This window comes from Pseudopodoces humilis, chromosome 14 (assembly GCF_049639895.1).
Source record: "Pseudopodoces humilis isolate 2021_Gansu_Grassland_sample_001 chromosome 14, ASM4963989v1, whole genome shotgun sequence".
In the NCBI taxonomy this organism is placed as follows: Eukaryota; Metazoa; Chordata; class Aves; order Passeriformes; family Paridae; genus Pseudopodoces; species Pseudopodoces humilis.
Window position 1 is genome coordinate 2,091,466 of NC_142213.1, and position 25,178 is coordinate 2,116,643.

Consider the following 25,178-nt stretch of genomic DNA (forward strand, 5'->3'; position numbering starts at 1 on the left):
GTTGGACAGAGCTTGGAGCAGCCATGGCAGAGGCTGGAATGAGATGAGCTTTAAGGTCCCTTCCCACCCAAACCATTCCATGATTCTGTGATGATGATTCTGATCTGGTTGCGGGTTCAGCTGCAGAGCCAGGGTCAGAAATAGCCACCCTGAGTGCAGTTTGTTTGCAGCTGAAGGGAAATGAGGGGCAGTGACCCCGTGGTTATGTGGCTGTTTTGGGCTGGTATCTTGTGAATGGGAAGGAGGGCTCTTGTCCAGTCAGCTTCCAAATACTGCACCAATGGCTATTTCAAGTTTATAGCATAAGGCACTATTTTTCACTCATGCTAATTCCATAGACTCCTCTAAAACTTCCAAAGAACTCAAGGCTGTGTATTGGGAGCTATGGAGTTGCTCTGAGGGATCCATTTCAAGCATCTTCACCTGCCTGCACTGTTTGCCTTAGGAGCATGAATGGACATAACTCCATTGAGAAATATTCTGATACTTTTATTTCACCAATGGAGTGATGAGTTATAAAAAACCATCACTTACTTGATGGGCTGAAACTGAGTCACCCGCACAGAGACAGCAGTGTAGCTCTTAAGTGATCTATGTCAGCTTTTTATGGCTTTTTTTTTAGCTTTGTAGGGATAAATCATGGCAAACTTAATTTTTAGTCTCTTTGAGGGTATTTCATGGATTCAGCAGATGACCATGTTGAGAGCAATTGCTGGCTGGGATTAGAGGTGTTTAGTCACTGGTATCAGGAGTTGCTATCCCAGAATGATCTCACTTTCCAAACCACATGAATCCAACCTCAGGAGCTGTAGGGATGGGTCTCGTAGCTTCCAGCTGATGACATTGCCAAGCCCTGCGTGTCTTTTGCACATCCTTTGAGAATTTTTGGGTTTTGAGAATTTTTGGGTACTCTAGGCAACGGGGATTGCACACACCTCTTGATATTCCACTTTAAAAATGTGAGGCTTCCCCTTCTGGCTCTTTTCTTACTCATGGTTTCAATTGAAATGTGATAAAATGGTTCAATCTCAAACCTTCAATATTTTCAGAAATGAGCTGTACATGTCTTTGGTTGCAGTGCAAGATGTAAAAAAGGATGTATTCTATTACCAGCTGTTAAAACCAGCTGTGGCAGTGTTCTTTATCTCTTCCACCCATCCTCCTTCCAGAGGGAAATCTTCTGTTAGTGGGCCATTGGGCCTCACTGCATGACTGACAAAATTCCATTATCCCACTGGGAGATGCTCCACCCAGGGGGAGGAGCCAAGCATTCCTACCTGGATATAATCCGAGACTTGGAACACCACAGGCAGCCTTTCCCCACTGGATTCCCAGAGGAAAACAGGACCCATCTACATCACTGGAGCTTCAGAGGAAAACTACATCCTTCTATGGGATCATTGCTTCAACAGAACCACATCTGTCACTGCAGGAGCACTGCAGCCACCATTTAATCAGACTGCTACCAACACCCTGACCAACAGTGTCAGCTTGTATTCTGATTCTCTCAGTGGTTTTTTCATACTACTGCATTTTTATTTTAATTTTCCTAGTAAAGAACTGTTATTCCTATTCCCATATCTTGCTTGAGAGCCCCTTAATTTCAAAATTATAATAATTCAAAGGGAGGGGGTTTACATTTTCCATTTCAAAGGAGGCTCCTGCCTTCCTTAGCAAACACCTGTCTTTCAAACCAGAGCAGCATATAAAGGAATCCTTGGGAGACAATGGTCTTGGGTAGTAACAATATTAATTAGCACCAAATTCACTTTGCCTAATCATATGTTACATGATGAACTTGAATTTAGGAACCTAAGGGAGTTTGCTTGGGAAATGCACCGTGCAACATCAGGAACAGAGCAGCCAGAAAAATGTGTGTTGGGGTAATAATGATGATGTTTTTTTCCATAAACTTTTCCCATTTATTTTTGCACGACCCGAATGAAGTTTTTGTTTTAAGTGCATTCCACTTCACTTTTTTAATTTACTCTTTTTTTCTACTAATTGCCTCGTAACTGTTAGTTGTCGGTGAAGCAACACTGAAGTGAGCCTCGTTCTTGTGGGATAATGATTCCTGTTGAAAGGTGTTGGATGTTTTGGACTGTACCAGCTCCAGACTGTTTTAGTGGAATCAGTGCATGAGCTGGAGGAGATCCTGCAGCAGATCCTGTGTGGAGCCAGCAGTAGTTAACCACACCTCACAGGCATTCCAGGGGCTGACTTCAAAGGTGCTGAACAGCAGCCTTGTTTGGAAGTGTTTAACCATTTGGTTTAGTGGGTTTATAAATGTTTGAGTTGCTAAAACTGAAGTCCTGTCACCTTCAATGACAGTAGGTACAACCCTGCCCCTTCCTGGCAGGGCAGAGCTGGGCTTCTTCTATCATCTTTAATATTCAAACACTCCACTCTCCATTTACTTGCTCCAGAGTGCTTTTTATCCCTGAAAAAGGAAATCTAGTCCCAAGAATATAGATAAGATTTCTCAGAGCCCACAGAATCTATTATAGAAATGCTGGATCTAATTCGTCTGTGGAACAAGAACCATTGTCACACTTCCACTCAAATTTGACTTCAGTCTTGAAGCCAGTTGAATTGAAGCTGTTCCCTCCTGAGGTTTGAAGTGGGTATTAATTCAAGCAAATGGATGTTGATATGGTTCAGATCTGTGTTTCTTTGCTCATTACAAACCCCGTGCAAACTTCTAAATTCCTCGCTCTTGCCTCATGCTGAACCAGAATTTTTCCATTGATTCCATTGGGATAATTATCCAATAATCAGCATTGGAAGGGATAAACCTTTTAACAGGTGTTCAGGCTAGTGCAGATTTTCAGGGGTTTTGTGAATAGCTGAAGTGATCCAGAAATAATCAGATCAGTTACTTAAGAGCAAGATCTTAATTTTAATTACAGACCTGCCAAGTCCTGATGATAAATAGTGAAAGTGAACACTTTTCATGTGTATTGAGTTCTTCTCCAATGTATTTTTTTTTTTTTTTTATTACTGTAAGTGGAAGAAAGAGGGACATTGAGAGGCTGGAGGGGGCTGGAGGTCCAGGAGGGGCTGAGGGAGCTGGAAAAGGAGCTCAGCCTGGAGAAAAGGAGGCTCAGGGGGAATTTCTGGCTCTGCACGGCTCCCTGACAGGAGGGGACAGCCTGGGGGAACAGGGACAGGAGGAGAGGGAACAGCCTCAGGCTGGGCCAGGGGAGGTTTAGGCTGGATATTAGAAAAAATTCACTGAAAGAGCGTTCAGGTATTGGAATGGGCTGCCCAGGGAGTGGTGGATTCACCATCCGAGGAAGTGCTCAAAAAGCACATGAATGTGGCACCTGGGGATATGACTTAGCGATGATCATGGCTGGATTTGGTGTTTCGAGGTCCTTTCCAACCTTAATGACTCTGTGCTTCCATGATTCTGAATAGTTTTATTACACTCAATCCATTACTTAAGTGAATATTGAGGGGGAGAAAGAGGGAGAAACAGAATTTGGTGGATTTGTGACCTGTCATATTTCTTGTGGGTTGTCACAGAAAGAGATAGGGGTGCTTGGCTTTTGGTGGCATCAGCTGAAGAATCAGGGTCACATTTATACATCAGTGCTGGGGTGTTGAGCAGCAGTGTCTGTTCCAAGGTCTGCTTAGAAGCAGGGATTTGTTTTGATTTAGAGGTGGTTTGAATGATTGGTTTGTAAAATTCAGATTTGATGAGTCCAGTACCTCTATGGTAGATTTATGTTCCTGTTATTAACAGTGCTCACAATTCTTTAAGCAAATGGGTTTTAGTGGAAATTAGTCTGTAAAATCCAGCCCAGACTTATTTTGGTCCATCTGTTCTCCTGAATTCATAAGGAGCCTCGGAGCAGGTGCGTGATTGTCCCGTAGTATTTAAGTACCACATGCCTCATTTCATTCCAGAGGGTCTCCCAGGACAAAACCATCTGATCTATTATCCATTATCCCATTTCCCTGTGAATTGCCTCTTCACCCTTTGTTCCTCCTCTAGGAGAAAAGGTGTATTTTGTAGCTGTTGAAACATGGAGGCACCTGGCTCTTACAGCTTATTTTGACTGTTGGAACTGCTTGAATTTTAACACAAACCAAACACTTCCAGCTGCATCCACGTCCCAGTCCAACAAAACAACTAAATATGTGTAAATTTAAGTGGTGAGCACTTCACTGGCTATGTGGGAAGTGAGGGTTGTTTGTGAGCACTTCTTAAACATCCTCATGGAAGAGCCTGAATCTTCCAAAGGAGGTTGGAATTTTCTTCTTCTGGTAGAAGAGTCAGGTGTTTGGATATGTGAGTAAATGCAGGACTGGTGCCTGAGGCAGTGGTTTCACAAGACTGACTTGTTACTACCTAGAGGAAGGTGTTTGCTCAGTCCTGCTCCTCCTGGGCTTGTCTCAGTGGATTTGGAATTCCACATCCCCACATTAGTTACTTTTGTCTCTGACTTAGATTTAGCCTGATGAACAATCATGTGGTGTCAGACTGAGTGTTAGCAATATGCTTTTATTCAAATTATTTAAAAACCTGAGTTTGCCCCTTTGGTGGGAATCGGCCTGAGCTCGCAGGGGCGTGTCCTTGCCATCAAACTTCTCCTGGAGCATTGTTGCCAGTGGGATTGCACCATGTTAAAGACCTTGGTGTTAACCTCAAATAAGCTGCTGTTAATACTCAGTAATATGAACCTGGCAGGACAGGAGCTGAGTGGTTTTAACCCCCTGGAATCACTGTTCCAATTCCTGAGCTCACTCACACATGTTACCTGCTCCTGGAGGGCACTTTATGGCTAAAAAAATCCTTTTTAAAAGGAGAATTCAAAAGCCAGTATGGACAGAAGCATTTCTCTGTGGGACTCTCAATTTATCACTGGCCATTGTTGCAAACATGGAAAAGCTTTCCTATCTGATCAATGGGAGAATGTGTTTGTGTGGCAGGGAGCTCCAGGACATCACTTAACTCACTCATTGCTCCTGTATATTGTTTGCTTTTCCTGTGTAATACATGACCTAAACTTCTTACCTAACCAGGTATAGAAATTCATATTTTGTTCTCTTGGATCCTGTATCATTGTTCCATGTGTCTGTGGTGCTTTGGGTAATGGCTGTGTTGATTTTTGGTTTATTTATTTTTTTTTAGTGTTTTTGGCTCCACTTCAAACTAAGTCAGCAAATACTTTGCTATTAAACCATGTATTTTCTGTGCTGTTTATTTTCCAAAGGAACAGATGATTGCTGTTTTGGTAAAACTCTGACCACATTAAGTTTGACTCCTATCAGTCCTGTTATTTTTATGAAAGACTTTGCTGTATTCAGTGCTAGCAAAGCTAACAGTTACCCAGCTTCCCAGATTTCCCATTTTCCATAGTGACTCCCACTGGCTGGGACAGAGCCACTTCAGGCAGCAGTGGCTGAAAGAGCAGCACCACCTGTGGGAAGTACCTGGGTTTATTTTCCTGTGTGCTTTTTAATGAATTGAGAGCTTAGGAGAGTTTTCTAGAGCTGCTTTTACTGTCCCAAGAAGATCTGAGCCTGTCAGGACCTCTCTGGTGCTGGGAAGGAAATCACAGAATTAACTAGGTTGGAAAAGAGTTTTGAGATCATCAGGGCCAACCTATCACTGCATTCTGGGGGAAAAAAGGTTGGGTTTGGATGATGACAGGTGAAAATGGGAAAAATGTGATGATGGCAAAATTCTAGCAACAAATTCAGTTCCCTTGGCACGTTTGTCATCAACCCCTGGGTCAAAGCAATTGTTTCTCTTCCTGGTAACTCCTGGGGCTGGAGGACTGGAGGGCAGCATTTAGTGATCCTTCTGAATATTCTGTGTTGGGAAGGATCCACTTTTCAGTAGCTGATACCAGTTTTGATGCTGTCATCATTACAATAGAGAATGAGGCAGAAAAGAATTCACTCTGAGCCTCAGTCACTAAGCAGTGATCAATTTTCTTTGTTATTTTCAATTCTGGCTTTAACTTGAAATGCAGGAGACTGCAGGGTTTGCATCTGGAAAATCAAAAGTCCATCTGTGAGCCAGATGCTTTGCTGTGGAGGGAGCAGATCAAAGGATCCAGGATCACCAAGGCTGGGAGAGACCTTAAAGCTCATCTCATTCCAACCCCCTGCCCTGGGCAGGAGCACCTTCCTCTAGACCAGATTGCTCTAACCAAAGATGCAACAGTAGAGTGGAGTAAAAATAGTTTGAAGGATCTTTTCTGCACCCACTTGCAGCTTTTGGAGGCATTGAAGGAGCCTTCAGGCCACTGTGATGTGGAAGGAATTCCTGAACACTGCAGTGAAACTATGGAGAGGTGCATCAGAGGGTTTTCCTTCTCCCTGGCCCTCCAGGAAATGCTGTGCTGGGGGTAAAATCAGGCAAAATGTTTAACTCTGGCCTTGCTGCTAGTTTTGATTTCTCCTTATGGACTGTTCCTGCTGATGTTCTCAAGTCATTTCTGTAGAAAAAGCCAGTCTTTTATTCAAAGGTCTATTGCTGTTTATACTTAGACCGTGAATGATTCATGTGTTTTTTTCCTGCATTTATAAAATGTCACTGCTGTGGTTTGTTATGATGTATGGCCTGAACATTCCTGGTTCCTCTGATGCCAACTTGTCCATCTTCACTGTGGCCTGTTACTGCCTCAGAAAACAAGCCTTGAACAGTTCTGAAGCTGCAGATGTTTATTCCTTAATGGCACCATGGCTTTCTCAGAGATGTTACGGCTCCTAAAAGGTCCAAAGCAATTTGCTCCCTGCTTCTCCAAACCTTTATCTCCCTGGAATGCCTTGTTCTTTATTCCAAATCCAGTTTCTCCTGGGTAGCTGCTTGTGCTGAGTCCAAAGCAGGGATTTCAGGAGTGTTCAGATATGGAGATCTCTCCTTCCTAAATTTACTTGATGCTGATTTTGGACAGGTCCTTCCTGTAAAGCTTTTCCCAGTGTTTCTCCCACCCCTCCAAGTACAGTATCTCTTGCAGTTCTGAGCTGATGGGTTATTGTTCCTCTCTTTGGCTTGGCTTCAAGTTTAAAAAATAAAAAAAAAAAAAATGAAGGATTAAAAAAAAAAAAAAAAGCTGTTTCTCTTTTGGAATGAAAACTTTGATTTACAAACCACTTCTCATTATTTCACTTTCCCTAAACAAATCCAAACTGTTGCAGTATCATGATGTTTAAGTCAGTGGAAAAAATTATTTCAAAATTTGGAATGGAAGCTTTAAGCAGTGGGATTCAGTGGTTCTAACACCATTCAGCTCCCTAACAAAGTGCTCCATTTGGAACTAATCAGAGCTTTGTGATTTTTCTAGGCCAATTTGGAACTGCTTTGATGTGCGACGGGATCAGATAGTATGAGCTCAGGCAGACAAGACATATGGGCTAAATTAATCCTTAGCAAGTCTAGGAAAATTAAATCTTTATGGAAAAAAAATGGAGGTTATGTATAAACAAAATGCAAATTATAAGCTGCACGCGATGCTTGTTGTAAGGAGAGTGGAGAGGAGGGAATACAAGATAAGAGGCAATAAATTGTAACAAACTGCTTGTTCAGAGATTTTCTGGAGCTGTGTGGCTGCTTTTACTCAGCTTCAATCATTCTGAGTGTTTATATTTCTCATTATTCGGAATATTTGGAACCTGGTTGGCCAGGATAACGCAGCCCCGCCGGAGCTCCTTTCCCAGCTTGCTCCTCTGCGCTGTCCCTTTGCCAGGAGGACGGTGCTCAGCCCTCTGGAACTTCCTCCCAGCAGCCCTGGGCTGGAGGGAGAGTTTAATGAGCTCCAGGAGAGAGGCTGTGTGAGATAAGCTCAGCTAAAGACTGACTTTGGCAAAGGAAATTTAAACTCTTCCCCACCCTCCCGCCGAGCTGAGAGTTTAGTGGTTGCTCTAAGGGAAAGCTTGGTGTTAAGTTTTGTTATTGGTGGGAAGCTGTGCTGAAGAAATAGTGTATAATTAGATAAATATAATACTTTTGCATTTATGACTGTTAAATAAACTTTATTTTCTTTGTCAAGAAGTAGTGCTGAAAAGGAAAGCAGCTACCTGTAACCCTCTTTTTTCCTGACATCCATCTGCCATTCTGGATTGATTTCTTTACACATAGAAGCTTTTTAATGGATGTCAAGTATACAGAGCCTTTCACTTGTTCTACTGCCTTAAAGTGTGTATAAATCTATAAATGTCAGTCTTAAAATGGAGCTTACAATAGGTAATTGTATGGAGTGGGGCTGTGCTATTTCTGACTTGCATTGTGTGTGCTGACTGACGGCAACATGGAATGGGAGGGTGTGCAAAGTATTGTTTTCAGCAGAAATTGTCCCAGCTCAGGGCACTGTGTCAAGTTAGCAGGGTCTGAGGGAGCCTTTTCCCTTACAGGGACCTGGAGCTGCTGGTTTTGAGTTACCCTGAGTGAAGGAGAACTAATTTTGTTATGGCAAGATGCGCATTTTCTCCTGCGATTTGTGCCAGGCTAAAATCCATGTGGAATTCTAATTACAGCTCTCCCTACCAGCAGTTCAGGTTGATTCCAGATGTAACAATTGTATTTCAAGTCACACAGTTACTCTGAGTAGTTACTGGGAGCGTTTTTATTGGTCTGAACTCCCTTTTTAAAACATCTTTTTCCTCTTCAAGGTTCTTAAACCCTTTGTTTGTTTTGATATTTCAACCTTCTGCTTGGGCATTGTTAGTATAGAAGTTTCCATTGAAATGTGATCAGGACAGGTTATTAAATGGCAAAGACAAGAAAATCAGGGTTTTGATAAGAATTTTTCATTGCAATCTGTTGTGGAAATGCTTGGGAATGCCATAAGTCTCATCCCTGGAGAGGTAATGGAGCCCCATGGAGCCACCCCCTGCTCCCCTGGCATTGGGATTGGGAGAGAATGGGAAGAGTGAAACACAGAGAACTCCCAGCTTAAGATCAAGATCAATTTAACAGGGAAAACAAAAGCCACACATGCAAGCAGAGCAAAGGAATCAATTCCCCATTTCCCATTGATGGGCAGGGTTTGGCCATCCCAGGGAACCTCATGGGACATGGTGACTGGGGAAGAATATTTGGGTCACTGAATGTCCCCTGCTTCCTTCTTCCCCCAGCTTTTCACACTGAGCATGACCCCACAGCCCTGGAATAGCCCTTGGATCAGCTGTGCTCAGCTGCCTGCGTCCCCTCCCAAATCCTGGTGTCCCCTCCCAAATCCTGGTGTCCCCTCCCAAATCCTGGTGTCCCCTCCCAAATCCTGGTGTCCCCTCCCAAATCCTGGTGTCCCCTCCCAAATCCTGGTGTCCCCTCCCAAATCCTGGTGTCCCCTCCCAAATCCTGGTGTTCCTGCAGCCTCTGTGCTGAGGTGAGGACCCAAAATGGCCTCAGCTGTGTCAGCCCTGTTCAGCAGCAACCAAAACATCCCTGAGTTATCCACAGCTTCCAGCACAAATCTAAACCAGCCTCACACCAGCTACTATGAAGAAAATTACCTCACCCAAAAGCAGCACAGTGACATAACATAAAAATGACATTTTCCAAGAGCCCTTTTCCCCAGTTTTCTTGTGGAAAAGTTAAAATGTGGTGTGCAGAGGTTAAAGGTCTTGCAATCTCTCTCCAATTGACTGCTGGGTGACTATTGTTTAAAAAAGAATTATGCTGTAAGTAGCTTTTTAGATTAGCCAAGATAATCTCAGTTTGTGAATAGCTGCTGACTGAAACCACTTCCATGAACTGTTACTTGGGGAATATCAGGAATAACACCCTCAGTTTTAAGAGAAACCAGCTTCTCCTGAGTGCCTTCCCAGGGGATCCCTCACTCCAGAGAAGGTGTGATCTTTGTGTGTTCCCTGTGTTTATTTTTATGGGTTTTGTACTTTTTGTTCCAGGTCACTCCAAGGTCGGAGACCCCCATCAGTAGCGTCAGTAACAGTTTGGAAAATGTGCTCCACACATCCACACATTCCATGGAGGAGTCAATACCCAAGAGGCCTTCGGGGAAACACTCCAAAGGTGGGTCCTTTTCCTCATGCCTGCTTCCAGTGGGGAACCAACTCAGACCCTTGGTGGTGCTTTATTTTCATTGGGATTGGAGGCTGGAATTCTGCTGGATTGGCTTGGCCAAAGGAAGTCACAGAAGGGTTTGTAGGCAGTGTGAGTGTGTCAGGGAGAAATGGCCAGCAACAGAGGAGTATCCTGATTTTTCCATTGGGAAATAAGCAAGAAGGTGCTTTGAGATGCCTCCTTTTGAAATACCAGCTTTGCTTTCACGAAATATTCTCCAAGAGGGGGTCTCTTGGACATTCCCCCTCTCAGCAGGTTATTTCTTAGATAAAGCATGTGGTGTTGAGTGTTTGTCAAAGGGAAAAGGCATTTAAACAGTTTGACTGCCACTTCCACCTTTCTCTTGCTTTTCCAGGTGGGAAACTGAGTGAAGTGGAAGATAGCAGAGAGATCTTGCACCTTTCTCTGTTACAAAATAAATCTGGGTTTTGTAATGCTGTATTGCATGCTGACCTAGCTAAAAACTGGGCTTAGCAAATCAGGGTTAATTATTCCATTTCCACACTCCAGGCTCTCATTGCAAATATGAAAATGTCCAGGCTAAAATGTGGCTAACAGTGTTTTTATTTAATGCATTAAAAAAAAAATCGCTGGTAAATGAGGAAAGTCTTTGAACTGGGAGCTGCTCTTTGTGCAGAACAGCTTTTGTGAGCCCTGTAGGGCAGAATTAATCAGGGGAAGTATCTGCCCTCATATGTTGCCTTCAAATAGCATTAAGAATATTGTCTGGCACCATTTAAATTTTTGAATTTGGAATTTGTTCTGTTTTCTTCTCTGCCACTGGCTTCCTACAGAACTCTGCAAATACAGTTTGATACTGCGGAAATTCAAGAATTTCAAAGCGCGTCTTCACTCGGAGGATCTGATACAGCTCAGGAAGGGTTAAATGTCCCAAGAAATGTTGCCTTGCCTCCACCACCTCCTTTTCAGTGACACACTCCACTGTAATCCCAGAAGTATAAGGAGCAGTCATTTTTTACAGCACAGTAATGCTGGAAGTAGCCATTTCTCCAGCTGTAAAAACCATCAGGGTAGAAGAAAACGCAGCACTAAGCAGAAGCATGGCTGGGTTTGTGGCTTTCATCTGATTAAAAATAGGACAGGGTTCAACACTGTTTTCATTTGTACTCAGTGATTGCTATTCCAGTACCATATATGCTAAGATTAGTCATGGTACGCTGTGAAAATTAATTAGGTTTTGCTCTGATCTGTTTTTCTCTTATAGAATACCTGCCTCATGTTCAGTTTAATTTACAGACTGCCTCAGTGATGGTTGGGAAAAAGGGGTGTGGAACAAATACTGATATTCTGCTTTCTGCTTCACCAGCAGTGTTCAATTCTCCTTGATGTCTTGGGAGTCTGTTTCTTCAGCTTGGAGGGCAATTTAGGATTATTTGCCACCTAAATCCACTGTTCCTGACTTACATTCCTCATTTTCATGGCAAACACAGCTCTTAATTTAGCAAGACCCACCAACTTTTTAACCTGGAGCACATGAAATTGCCATGAAAGCATGGGATGCTTGATTTTCCTGTTGTTTTTTAGTGAGCCTGGTTTCAGACAGCTTGACAGGACAGGATTTCTCCCCAGAAGTAATGAGCTGCCCAAGGTCAGCATTCTACTCCTGGCAAAGCCCTGGAGCTGGAAGTGTCTCAGTTAAAAAGGCTGGAACTGAAACATGAGAAAGAAAAGAAAAATGAAAGGTGCAATGTTTGTTGTGCTTAGCTGGATTAGAGACAGTTTGTATTAACCCAGGGAATGTTTTAATCCCGATTTGGAGAAGTGTCAGTAATTTAATTTACTCTCCCCAGCTGAACAGTGACTGGGGTTGTAGTAGCTTGGACCTGAAAGCTCTCAGTGACTGTGTTTTCCTTAATCCTCCACTTTTGGCATCAAATATTTGAGGTTCTGCATGGGAAGGAGGTGGGAAGAGAGGAGCATTTTGCTGGATCCTCTCAGTGGCAGTGCGTGTACTCTTGGAAGTGCTAGCTGGGAATGTTCGTACAGCTTCGTGCAGAGACTTGTCAGATACCTGGGAATAATTCCACCAGAATTGTGCTGCCTCAGGAAATGAATTTATAACAGGAGTGTCAGCCTTGAGAGGTGCACAAACCTTTGCTTTTACCTCAGAGGCCCAGCTTGCTGGGGCAGCACTGTCAGGCATTAAATCATAAATTATGGAATGATTTGGGTTGGAAAGGACCCTAAAGATTGTCTAATTCCGTGGGCGGGGACACCTTCCACTAGCCCAGGTGCTGGATCCATACTGCAATACCCAAGTGACCAGCAAACTCTTAGTTTTTCATCAAAATTCCTCTTTTTTTTTTCCTGCCCTTTCTCCTGGCTAAACCTCTTTGTTTCTGTGTATGTATCAGTGGTAAAATGGGTTAAACCAGGTGGCCATTGCTTCAAAATGAAAGCTTGAAGCCCTGGGAAGTTCTGTACCTGCTGACATAAATATTGTGGAGATCTGTGCTCTATCTGGGCTTTTCTTTTATAAAATGAAGTTTGAAAATTTGCCCTGTGCAAGTTGAGAAAAAAACAAAGATGGGTTATGACAGAAGGATGTGGAGCTGTTTTGAAATCCAGCAACTATAATGTGCTTTGTGAATTGTGCTTTTTATTCCTATTTTGACCAGTGATTTAGGGCTGTTCAAAGCCGTTTCCACAGATGTGGAATTGTTTTAACTGGAGGTAAGTTTGGGAAGTGGAGGCTTTCCCTGTTCTCAGGCTGCTGTTGTGCTGGAAGCTGCAGTCAGGCTTGTTCACAGGTATCAAGGCACTGACAGATCTCACTGGTCAAGCAGAACAGAGATAAACACAGAGATTCTTGGGTTACATATAATTAAAATTCCAAGAGGGATGTGTTGCTTTCTGTCCCTCTTCCCACTGTTCCTTGAGTGTAGTCAGGTTTTAATAATGGTTTTAACACCATTTGAACAAAAAAAAAATTCAAATAAAGGTTGGGCATGTTTTGTCTGCTGAGCCTTTCCCAGTAGCAAGGTGGTTAAAAAAAGTCACAAGTTAAAATTGCTTTTCACTATTTTGTTTTGCAAGCAATCCTCTACTGGTAGCAAAGGGAAATTCGGGAAATTCCATTTTTATTCCAAAGTTCAGGAGGAGCTATGTGACCCATGGGAAGCTCTGTGCACAGAGCTAATTTTTAACAAGCCCGTGGATGTAGAGTTAGGGTAATTCCCAAAAGAGAGTAGTTACTGGTTATCACAGCTGACTGAAAACATCAGCTTATTTTTATTTGTCAAAAAAAAATAACAGGAATTTTCCATGCTCCAGAGCTGTTGTTAATTGCTCTTTTACTGTAAGATTCCAAGGATTTGGCCATTAGGTGGATAGCAGTGGAGGCAAGCCCTGCTCTCTCCACATGTGACATATTTTAGCAATGTATTAAACATGCTCAGTGACCACAGCATATTTTCCAAAAGCACAGAAGAATGAAGTGCACTAGACCAGATGTTGAAGTGCAGAACAAAAGCATCTTTATAATAAAGAAAACATAAGTTACAAACATCCCAGGACAGAGACTATGCAGGCCTCATCCTGCCACTGCTCTCAGTGCTGAGTAAAATCCTGATTTGTCACAGCTCTGGGTGAAGTTTCCTGCACTGGAGGTTTAGAAGTTGCTCATCCCTGCTCTGACCTTCTGCAGGTGGCACTTCCCATGTCCCTCCCCAGAGCAGCCTGGACAATGATTTGCTCAACTGAGGAAAGTCTCATTTTCTGCAAAGTGACAGAAACTCTCCTATTTTTGTGTTTCCTGTATATTTATCTTGCCTTTCCGCTGTTGCCACACAAAACCCTCCAAATTGTCTCCACGCCAGCCTGATTTCAAATGAGGCAACTGTTGAAATCTGATCCTTTCAGAGTGAAGCTGAATCATAATTCTTGCAACACAGGATCTAAGGATAGGCACAAACTGCTTCTGGAGAGTGAGGAGTAAAGCTTTGAGATGGAAAATGGGGGCAGGAGGCTTTATTCTACAATCTCCTCTCCATTTAGCTCTGCTGAGCACAGGACTTAATTGAAGGGATACTCTGAGTCCACACACAAGTTCCTGCAAAGCCTTGATGTGTCCCATCTTGGATAAATACATGGAATAGCACATGGCTGACTAGATAAAAGTCTATGGACTTGAAGGAAAACAATCTCTAAATGCATCTCGGGGAATATACTGATTTAGTTTTCAGTCAATATTAGGATGTAAATCTATCCCTGTTGGAGTATTCCCGGTGAGCCCAGGTGGGATGAGTTGGAGGTGGCTTGTGGTGGTTGTCACATGCAGCAAACGTTGGTATCTGAATTATTTCATGACAATAGTTAGCAGAAATGTGTGATGTCAGCCTCCCAGAACTTCTCGCCACTATTTTTGCCGCTCTGTTTTCCTTGGCAAAATGTGTTTGTACGGTCTTGCACCTTTTTTTTCTCTCCCACTTCCTTGACTCATTCTTTTTCCATAAGAAACCAGGCTGCAGGAGCTCTCCCAGTTGAATGGCGATCAACAACCTTTTCCTCTTGAAATGTTTGACACCGCTCTGCTGAAGGCAGGCAGAATATACAGGGAGAGGAAGGAAAAGCTCTGAAATCTATTTTGTTCAGGACCAGACTTGAGGCTGCCTTGTTCTGCATCAGTTGTGGACTGGATTATTCTATTTTTAAGTAACTGCATAATCTCCAACAATATTGGGTCAACTACTGGTAGGGTAGGGCTTAAATATTTAGGCTATGATAATCCTTCAGGAAAAATCTCCCTCTCCCAACTGTATATAATTTTTCAGCTGTTTGTGTATGTCCTTGTTCATTTTCCCTCTGAAGGGAGAGCTCTGCTTCTAAACTTGAGCAATGTAGGTTGAGATCACACACCAGGCGCCACGTTCCTGACCTTCTGTCTCTGCCACACGAGTTGTTTGAGGAGTATCAAGTATTTAGAGTGAATTCTGGAAGTCAAACCCAAGGATTAGCGTGCTCCAAAAAAACATGTTTTGATGTTGCATATTTTCCCCCATGCTAGAAGATTATTGTATGTTAAGTAATTTTTTCATGATGCATAAATCACGTTGCTCAATCTGGAGCTGGGAGTTCAGTTCAGGCTGGAGGTTTGATTTTGCAATAAAGACAATACTCAAATTCAGGGTTTAAAAAAACATCAGAAACGCTGCATTTCACCTCAAGTTTTTATTGATAGTTCAGTTGTCCTCTGTTTACAGAAGCCCATTTTATGTCCCAAAGCCAGGGATGTTGTACAGCCAGGAGTGAAGTTCTTTGCTGCTGGGGCTGCATTTGGACTCTGGCAAATTGATGCTGTCAGCTGTTAATAAGTTAACTTTTATCCTCTCTCGAGGTTGGAATTAGTATTTCTTTGCCACCCTCATTGCCTCCTTTTCCCTGTAATGAGTCTTGTCAGGAGAGATCTGGGATTGCTGGGGTAGGATAGAAAGGGAGAGGAGGGAGCACAGCCGCTGCTCTGGCTGGAGGGAAGGTGGCTCCTGGCTGCCTGCTCATGCAACAGCTGTCACAACCTTTTGTGCAAATCTCAAAGTGCTCCTGGCTGAGCTTTGGGATCCATGGCCCCCATTCCTTCCCTTTGTGCTCCCCAGGGAGGACTCCTGGGTCACCCCTTGGCCAAGAGCTGCAGTGGAAAGTGATGCTCTATGTGTTCACCAGTGGCTCTTCTTGAGTTCATATCAGAGCATTCTTTAATTTCCTCTGAGCAGTTTTAGTTGTGCCTACACCATCTGCCTTGATCCCATATTCCTCTAAAATAATGGATATCAAGCATTTAACCTGAGGGCCTTATCCTGAAGCTGCTGAGTGATTCTCTTAACTTTGGACTTGTTTGGACTTCCTGCCTGTTTTTCCTCACTAAGGAGGTGGAATCACTCTGCTTGGGCAGCTGTTGGTCCCTACCTAATTAACTGCTGAGCCTGTTGATTAAATTCATTCAAATCTGACAAAGCTATTTAGAGATTTTATTTACAGTGGTGTGTGCATAGAAGAGACTCATTCATGCTTCCTCTAGGAGAAGTGAGAATGGCTGAGGTACAGCCTGGATCTGTGGGAAATAAGGCTTTGTTTTGCTCCCTTGGTAACCCATAAAATCCCAGAATTTGTGTTGGAGGAGACCTTAAAGCTCATCTCATTCTATCCCTGCCACTTTCCACTAGCCCAGGTCGCTCAGAGCCCCATCATTCATCTTGCTTTTATTTATCCTTGTGTTAAATAAAGACTTGTGTGCTGGGCAATGCAATTTCCTTATTAAACATTAGGAAATGAGCAGTTTTCTGCTACAATAGGATTTGACAAAGAACACTTAATTTGGAGTAGTCCATTCAGTTTGGCTTCAGTGGGAGTTGGATGATACTTTCGTTTATAATTAATTTAATCAAGCTACTCGGAAAAATTCAAATTCTAAGAATAGGATGCTGGTAAATCCACCTGTGCCAAGGATTTTACCAGTCTGTAATACAATCCTCAGGTACATTCCTGGCCTTGGATAAGGACAGTGTAGTCATCAATATCTACTGTGAGATTATAAACTCATATTTAATATTATTTGCCTTTTTCTATGGCTCTCTCGGGAGGCCACACATAGGATGTGCATTCCTAGAAGGATTTTCCCACTTCCATGTCTTTGGAGTCTTAGAGGTGCCTTCAGTGGTACAGGAGTTGTTAATGAAGGTGAAATTAATGGTCATTACCTCAACAGCTCTGGAAGCAGCAGCATGACCTTCTTCCCGTAATGGAAACAACAAAGCAACTTCAGCTTTTAATTAAAATCGCATTAAATGGTGAAAAACAGTTTTTCTCAGATCTTAATGGTAATGGCTTCATACAGCCCATCTTCTGAGGCAGAAAAAAGGTGTTGGGAGAGCTTTTCCTGTGGTGGAACTAATGCTTCAACCTGCATTTTTACTGAAAATCCTTAATTAAAGGCAGGAGATGAAATCTGAAATTTAAGAAATTACTAAAGGATATCAAATATGTAATTCAAGAGTGAAAATGGCTCAGTGGGACTGGACATTCTGTGTCTGCTGCCTGCAGATTGAGAGAGGGATGTGAGAAATGTTCAGAAATGCTCAGCAATGCTCAGCTGTTCCTTGTGCCTTCAGAATGCAGCACCCTGCAACATCTGGGAATTTCTGAAATAGCCCATTTTGCTGCCATCCTAAACAGGGGCATGCAAGAATTTAGGAAAGAATTTAAAAGAAATGGCTTGCTGATCCTATCTAGGCCCACATAGCCCTTAAACAAATTTGGATAAAAATTGGCATTTTAAAGAAGAAAATAGAAGTGATTCACACGTATTCCTAGAAATCCTGCACATCCCTGCCCACTTTACGTACTGTCACCACTGTACTAATGACTAAATGGCAATTTTCTGGTGCATGTCATGCTCAGGAAGCTTTTACAGCTGGTTAGTTGTTAGCTGGTAAATGTTCCTTCCCTTAACAGTTTATTCCTAAATCCTCCCATTTTCCAAAGCACATTTTTCATTTCCATCTACCTTGCCATTTAGATGAATTCTTGCCTCCAAAAGCTGAGGGTAATAGGCTTAAAGTACAATAATTTTCTCAATAGGTAGCTGGAGTTTTTAGAGGTATCTTAATATACAAGTTAAAAATGGTGTCATCTGTCAAAGATTTTTGGGTCCAGACCTGGAAATTTCTGAGTATTTAAAATAAATCTGAGGTTTCTTGCTTGCCTTTGATGTCAGCATCAGAATTCTCTCTGGGGGCTTTTCTCTACAGACATGGGAGGCTGTGATTTTGAAAGGAATCAGACTGCAGCAGGGAAAAGATACCAAGTACTGGAGGACTGGAGAAATGGGTGATGTTGGGAATTGGAAATAATAAATAAATGAAATTGAGGCTGCAATGAAGCTGGAGAGGGACTCTTCATCGGGAGCTGGAGTGACAGGACAAGGGGGAACGGCTTCAAACCGAAGGAGAGATGGTTTGGAATGGATGTTAGGAAGGAATTGTTGGCTCTGAGGGTGGGCAGGCCCTGGCACAGGTGCCCAGAGAAGCTGTGCTTGCCCCTGGATCCCTGGAAGTGCCCAAGGCCAGGCTGGACACGGCTTGGAGCAGTGGGAGCTGTCCCTGCCCATGGCAGGGGTGGTACTGGATGTTAAGGTCCTTTCCCACCCAAACCATTCCATGATTCCATGATATGAAAGAAGAAATTTGAGAAGAGTCCAAGCAGTGGGATTCCGTCTGTTAGTTCAGATTTTTTTAGGGTTGTTTAAAGGAAGTTGTGTTCTTGTGTTTAGTGACAGCTTAATGCAGTTTTGATAAATGGCATATGTTAGAAAATGCCAGAGCAGAACCATCATGATCCTGGGACCTGGATGAAGAGATTGGAAAGCTGTTGGGGAAGGGAAGCATCTGGAGCCGCTCTTGGATTGATTTTAGGAAGTAAATTGAGATTGAAATCTCATTTGTGGATTGCAGACAGTGAAAACTGGGAGAAGTTTGAGGGGTAATACTGCCCCAAACCCGTATGAACGTGGTCCCTTGTACTTCCCTACAGCATTCCATGGAATTGTGGCTCTCATCCATATGGTTGATCTGTTCCTTTGTGCCACACAAGTAGAGGAGACAAATAGTCAACTTTGGCACTGTTTAGGGGCTTTGAATTTTCATTTCTAATTTCATTTTCACTTGTTCTTTTAAGCTGGGGAGTCATAGCTGTAATTATGCAAGACAATGCTTTTGATTAAAGTAAATTTTCTTTCTTGGGTGCACAGAAATGCTAAGCTAAAAGGTTAATGTTTTATTTGTTTTCTGGCTTGCTCTTTTATCTCTCTCTTGGAAAAAAGAAGGAGAGGATTTGCTGTGCTGCACGACTTCCCTGCCTGGAGTGGATGCATTTCATCAGTGGAGGGTGTGGGTGCTATTTTTAACCATCACTCAGAGGGGCAGCCCTGCTAAAATTACATCACTAATATCCCCAGCTGAAAGGAAATGGCAGAAAACACAACAGGGCCCTTGGAGTTTCTCCCTATTGGGTTTTCCACTCCTAGGGGTGAATTGTTCCAGGTGTATCATTCCAGCAGTTGTTTACAGTCAGCCCCTTGTGAACAGGCCCGAGGAAAAGTGCAGTAGGTGAATTTGTCTGCAAAACCAGCAATATGAAACTGATCTTAGTGGCTTGGAGAGCTCCTAGTTTGTATTGCTTCCTGTCCCTGGTATGAAAGAGTTCAGGGATTTGCTGGCTATCCAACTATTGCAAAAGAAGGTAGGGACCTAGAGCTTTAAACATTTAATTTTTGCTAGAAGTGGGGTTTGTTTCATCCTGTAGGCTCTGCTAAAGGATCTACTGGGGAGTCTGGAGATTCAGAGCTTGGAGATTTTTAGTGGATGGGTCTGGTGTTTCTTCCATTCTTTTTAGCTCAGTTTCTTGGCATTCTCATTGCCCTGGCAAATATTCATAAAATCTACTTTGGGCTTTTCCCTCCTGTATTTGCTTCATAGATGTGTTACAGTTGTCCAATAGTTGTGTAGAGTCTCCAAATCAGTTTATCTGCTGAATTAGAACTTTCCTTCTGTTTCTTTGACTCACTAGTCAAATCTTGTCTGGGATCCAGAGAAAAGGAGAAATGAGTTGTACAGAAGCAGAAAAGGGAGCACAAGAGTATTAAAGCCTGAGAACAGAGACACGAAAATTGCCACAAAAGGGGAACCTCACACAAGTGGCTGTGCAGGGATATTTGTTCCTCACTGAACTGAGTACTTGAATGCGTTTGTGGCTCTTGGCAAGACTGTCTGTACTCAAGGATTTTTCTATTCCACATGAGTCCCTTAGTCTGGTGTTTTTACATAGCATGCTAAGAGAATTTTTTGTTGTTGTTAACAAGGCTATAATTCCTTAGAAAATAAAAATTGAAGATGCTATAAAATGACTTTGTCCTTGCTGCTCCTGCTTGTTATTGCAGCCTTAGTCATGAGTTTCCAGTGCTGAGCCTGATCTCAAAAATGCAGCAAACAGCACGTGCTTATTTACAGGAGCATTAAACCCTGCTGGCCTGGAGCAGCCCTTCCAAACCAGGCAAGCTGCTCACTTCATCTGCCTCGGAGACCAAAATGCTGCATTTTCTCTGCAGTTGGAATCTCTTAACTCCTTTGGGTAGGGGCAGGAATCCTTGGAGCCATCTGATCCTGGGGCTGTGGTGTTTTAGCACCAGATGCCCTTCGAGCCAGGGCACGTTGGCTGAGCAGCTGCAGCCTCCTCCCCTCCCTCTGGGCTGCAGCCATGCCGATATATGGTTACAAACTGCACCCTCAGGCTGCAAAACAAACCCCCCCCCCGTGCTGGGAGAAATGTATATTTATATATGGAGCACTCAGCTCCTGCCTTGGGGACTCCGCAGTTTAAATCGTGCCGGGCAAATCCTCATCGGACGCAGCTGGAATTGGGTTTGTGCAGTGAGGGTGTTTTAATAGAGCAGCAGTGGATTATGATTAGCTAAGTGGTTTTAAAATCTTTATTCAGTCATTAAGTGAATAAAATCTTGGGTGATGAAGGAAAATTAATGAGTAGTAACAGCTTTAGCTCAGTTCCCATTTTCCTCACCTCCAGCAAAGGTGGTTTGTTGTTAATTCAAGCTGCACCCAAGGGTGCTTTGGTGCGTAATTTATTTCACTGGGTGATGCTGTGAGGCTCAGTTTGTCCATTGGGATTTAGGACACTGCTCCAAACTTGAAAGCAAACCCCAGCTCAGGTCCCCAGCTGTGGTGACTACCTGAATGTGTCACTTTTTCCTTGTTCTGGTTTCCTTTCTGAGGTTTAAATCCCCTCTCTGAGCTCAGGGTAAGCGGTTGCTCCGTGCAGACCTCAAACTTCAAAGCCTTCAGCTGAACTGGGTTGGTTCCTCAGTGATATATGGGATTTAGGGATGTCTGGATTTCTGGGCTTTGCTGCACTTTAGCAAAAAAGCCTTAAGTTTTCCATGGAAAACATGGAAAATTATGCTTTGAATGTGTAATTTTGTAGGTGAGTACAACTTTCAGATCAGAATTAATCATGAGGCTCACCTTGGGTTTGAAGGGGCTCAGGGAATATTATGTGCCAGAAAAAATCCTTTCTGGGGAAAAGCAGATTTCTCTATGATGAGCAAAGCTCCTCTTAAGAATGAGAAACAAAGCCAACACTTTGTTTAAAAGTGCTCTAAGAATAGTAAATAAAATAAGCACTCCATCAGATAAAACCAGACTAAATATACAACTACATCATGCTTACCCAGAAAGTAAAATTATTTATATCTAAAGTTGAACGTTTCTCTTGATTTCAGAGATGTTTTTGTTAGATAAATTCAACACAGGCAGCCTGCTTATTTAAATTGCCTGTACAAGGCTGAATGTTAATGGTTACTTGAAGCTGCCCTTCACCCCAGAGTTTGGAGGGTTTGGTCACTTTTGCAGGAATTCTTTTCCATGTTTCTGAGTTAGGAAGGAGAAGGAAAATGAGTCACTGAAGAAATGAGGTCTAGAGCTGCATTCAAAACTTACACTTCTCACTTGCATGCAAATAGTTGATTAGCTGCAGTTCCAAGGGGAATTAGGCAGTAAATACAGTGTGAAAATTAAATTCCTGGAGTCCTTTTAAAATGCAGCCCACAAGGCACAAAATCTGAGCTGGGGTTGAACATCACCATGACTATTATCTGAATTTGTTGCAGGATACCTTTAAATCTTCAGTGCTGCACATATTTACCTAAAATTGTGCTTGAAAATGCTGTGGTAGCAAAGCCCATCCTTCAGGATTCCTTCTTCCCTGCATTCTGCCTGACATCCCAAAGAGCTGCATCTATGCTTGGTTAGAGCTGTTGGAATTAAGGAATATATTGCTGGCTTGTCCCTGATGTCAAACTCTTGAAGCCTTACCACAACTTTTTCCACCCAGAGCACCATTCCACGTTTCAGCAGCAGATCCTGGTGGATATTCCCAGGCCCAGCACCTGCCCAGTGCCGTGTGTTGGTGAATTTAGGAGCTGTTTCACTAATCCAACCAATCCAGCAGCCCTTTCTGGGTACTTTATTCTACAGAAGCTTTTTCTGGCATCAAAAAAGAAAAAAAAAAGCAACTCATCAGGCAGTTGTGTGTGCTCAGTGGCCATGGCAGGAGGGAGCAGGGATGCAAAGTGCTCCTGGCCTTGAGGATTTGGGAAGAAAACCTTTCAAAACAGTGTTTGAAGCCATGTCTCAATATTTTTCAGAGCAGCTGAGTGTTTCTTCAGGATTTTACATTTTCCTGTTCAGATGGGAGTTTTCTCCAGCCTCCAGCACAGGCACTTTGGGGTTTAGGGAAGCTTTTGAATCCAGGGAAGTTGCACAAACCATCTTTAGGTTGATTGACTTTTGTGGTTGGCTGAAGTGCTGACAGGATCATTCAGGATTACTCCAAAAATGTGTGAATTCAGTTAAAAGCTGAGATATGCAGGCTTTTTTTTTTTTAAAATATCTATTTTGGAGAAACATAAGAAGGTCGCTTTGTTGGCAGCTAAAATCAGCCAAAGTGAGGAAATAGCAGGGACATGAAAACTCCTCCTTTGATTGGGGTGAGTGACACAATCCCAGCGTGTTATTGCTTCCTCTGGGCTGCCAAAACTCAGCTCCTGGCCTTGGTTTTTTAAAAAGCTGTGTAATTATTTCCTGTGGAATATTGCACTTCATAGGCTCCAGCCTTGCTCATCAATTAAAGCAGGATTGATTTGTCACCTGAACTCACGGTGGAGGGATGTGTTGGTTTGGATCTTAAATATTCTGTGTGTTGGAAGAGCCCTCCTTTTTCACACAGGAAAATGCCAGATCTGAGAGCCTTTCCTCTGCTGACAGAAATTTTTCATTATGTCCATGAAACTTTAATTTCCAGGGTTTTCCCGTTGAGGAGCAGCCAGCCAGAAGACTTTCTTGCTAACTAGTAAAACTGCTCTGTTTGCTTACAAGTTTTTTCCAAGCTGTGCCTTCCTTTTCCATGGAAAAACTGTTGTCAGCTGATCCACTTCTAGTTTTCAGGGATACCAGCAGAAAACTGGATGGTGGATGCTGTTATGAGGCTGAGCAGGATCCAAATGAGTCCAACTCGAATTGTATCTTCCTTCTCTGTAGAACTTCAATAATTTTAAATTTAAGTATTTAATTTTTTATTTTTCAAACTAAACATTCAATTTAAGTATTTCGTAGCAAACAGAAGCTTTATATTTGTAGAAAGTATTTGGGATAACTTCAGTGTCCCAATTAGGCCTCTTCTCACAGTGTTTTCTCCATCTGTAACCAATGCAGGATGTGAAAACAGGTATCTTTATAAATTACCGTTCTAGAGATATCTGAGATATAACTTCTCACCAATATAATAACAAAAGGTCATTTTCACGTGACAACTCAATGCAATGAACTGCAGAGAGAATTTCTTCCTCTCTTCCTACATTTGACTTTTCTAGAAGGAGCAAAACTAGATGATACTCAAAAAGAAACATTTGTTTCTTTGCCTGTTATCCCTCCCTTTTAAGGGAATATTTGAAACACTTTTGGGTGTTGTTGAGTGGGAGCAATTTCCCCTCTGGTATCTCCATAGACAAGCTCATGGTTCATCAATTAAGCTAATTATGCATTTTAATTGTTTGCTGCAGTTACATTTAAGGGTGTATTGGATGGTTTTTGCCTCCCCATCAGCAGTTTCTGTACCTGCAGCCCTCCCACAGCAGAGAGCTCCTCCTGTTCTCCTGCACTTGGACTCTGGCCCATCAGCTGATGCAGATTAGATATCTCTGGGGAGGAATGGTTTGTGCAGGAGTTAATGTGTCATGGAACACGCCAAGGTGTGTTTTTGCTGCTTGTGGAATAGAGCAGAGTTCAAATTGAATGGTTTCAGTGCCACCCTCTCCAGATTTTGAGGTTTCCAGAGGCTGCTGGGTTCAAGGAAGTTTGAAGTGAGGCTTTGGGATGCTTTTCCAGGTAAATCTTCCTCTGAAATCAACTCAGGGACAGCTCAGCAGTGCCAGCTCTTTCTTGGCTTTAGTGACAGAGCTATTAGAAGATAATATTACTCTGTGGTTTGTTAAAGGAGGTTTAGTAAATAAACACAAATCTGATCTGATCTGAGCTCCTGGGACAGTCCCCATCCCTGGAAGTGTCCAGGGAATAACTGGATGTGGCACTCTGGGCTGCTGACAAGGTGGGGATCCATCACAGGTTGGATTTGGTGACCTTGGAGCTTTTTTCCAACCAAAATGATCCTGGGATAGCACCACCACCAAGTTCTTAGCACCCTAAAGATGCTGATCATATTTAGATCTCAGTTCTCATCCTACAGACTCAAACCCTAATATTTGATTCTCCAGGTTTTCCTCGGGCCTCCATTATTTCATTAAAAGAGTAATTTAAGTTTTGAGAACTGGGAGACAGGGAAATCAAATGTAGTAATGAGGAAACTTAGTCCTTGTGTGTTTGTGCAGAAGATGATCAGTGTGTGTGCTGGGAACAAGAGGGTATCCTGAATTTTTTCATTCCCTATAATAGCCTAATTATCTATATATATATATAGATTAAAAAGCTTTAAAAATATTTAAAATGTGAAAGCAAAACAAAGAACCCACCCTCTTAAGCTGATACTTACAAGCAGTCAAAAAACCCAAACAAAACCCCACAAACCCCTTTAGTTTCTGGTGGTTTGTTGCCATGAATGTGCTTTGCATGTAGCAAATAAATTCTTTTCTCTGTTTTCCTTCCCTCCCACCTGTAGATATGGGAATATAAATCCCGGTGGGTTTGTGGGGAGCCTCTGTGGGATTTTGTTCCCAGCTTTTGGCATCTAATGGGCAGCAGGAATTGGGTAATGCTGCTTTGGAAGCATTTCTTGAGCACAAAGAGGAGATGCCATGTGAAAGTGGTGCTGCTGCATTTCTTCCCAATTCTGTGTAAACAGGGATGTGGAAAGGATTTTATGAGTTCCCTTTTGTTCCACTTTTTCAGCACAAACTCAATTGCTTGTCATGGTGCTTGATGCCTCTTTCCATGAATGAAAATTTAATAAATCTTCTAGTCCAGAGGCACTGTTTATGATTATGGCCTCCTATAGAAAGGATTTTACTTAAGGGCTTTTTCCCAGCTTAAAAATAACTTGC

At 42.6% G+C, this 25,178-nt stretch overlaps 1 protein-coding gene across 1 annotated transcript in view; it reads left to right on the plus strand.

Annotated features, from left to right (window-relative positions):
- Window positions 1-25,178, plus strand: part of ZCCHC14 (zinc finger CCHC-type containing 14) — a 49,571-nt gene that overhangs the window by 4,232 nt on the left and 20,161 nt on the right. Inside the window, exon 2 of the mRNA XM_005528152.3 lies at window positions 9,868-9,991. Coding sequence (XP_005528209.2) covers window positions 9,868-9,991 — 124 coding nt within the window. The remainder of the gene's footprint in view (window positions 1-9,867; window positions 9,992-25,178) is intronic.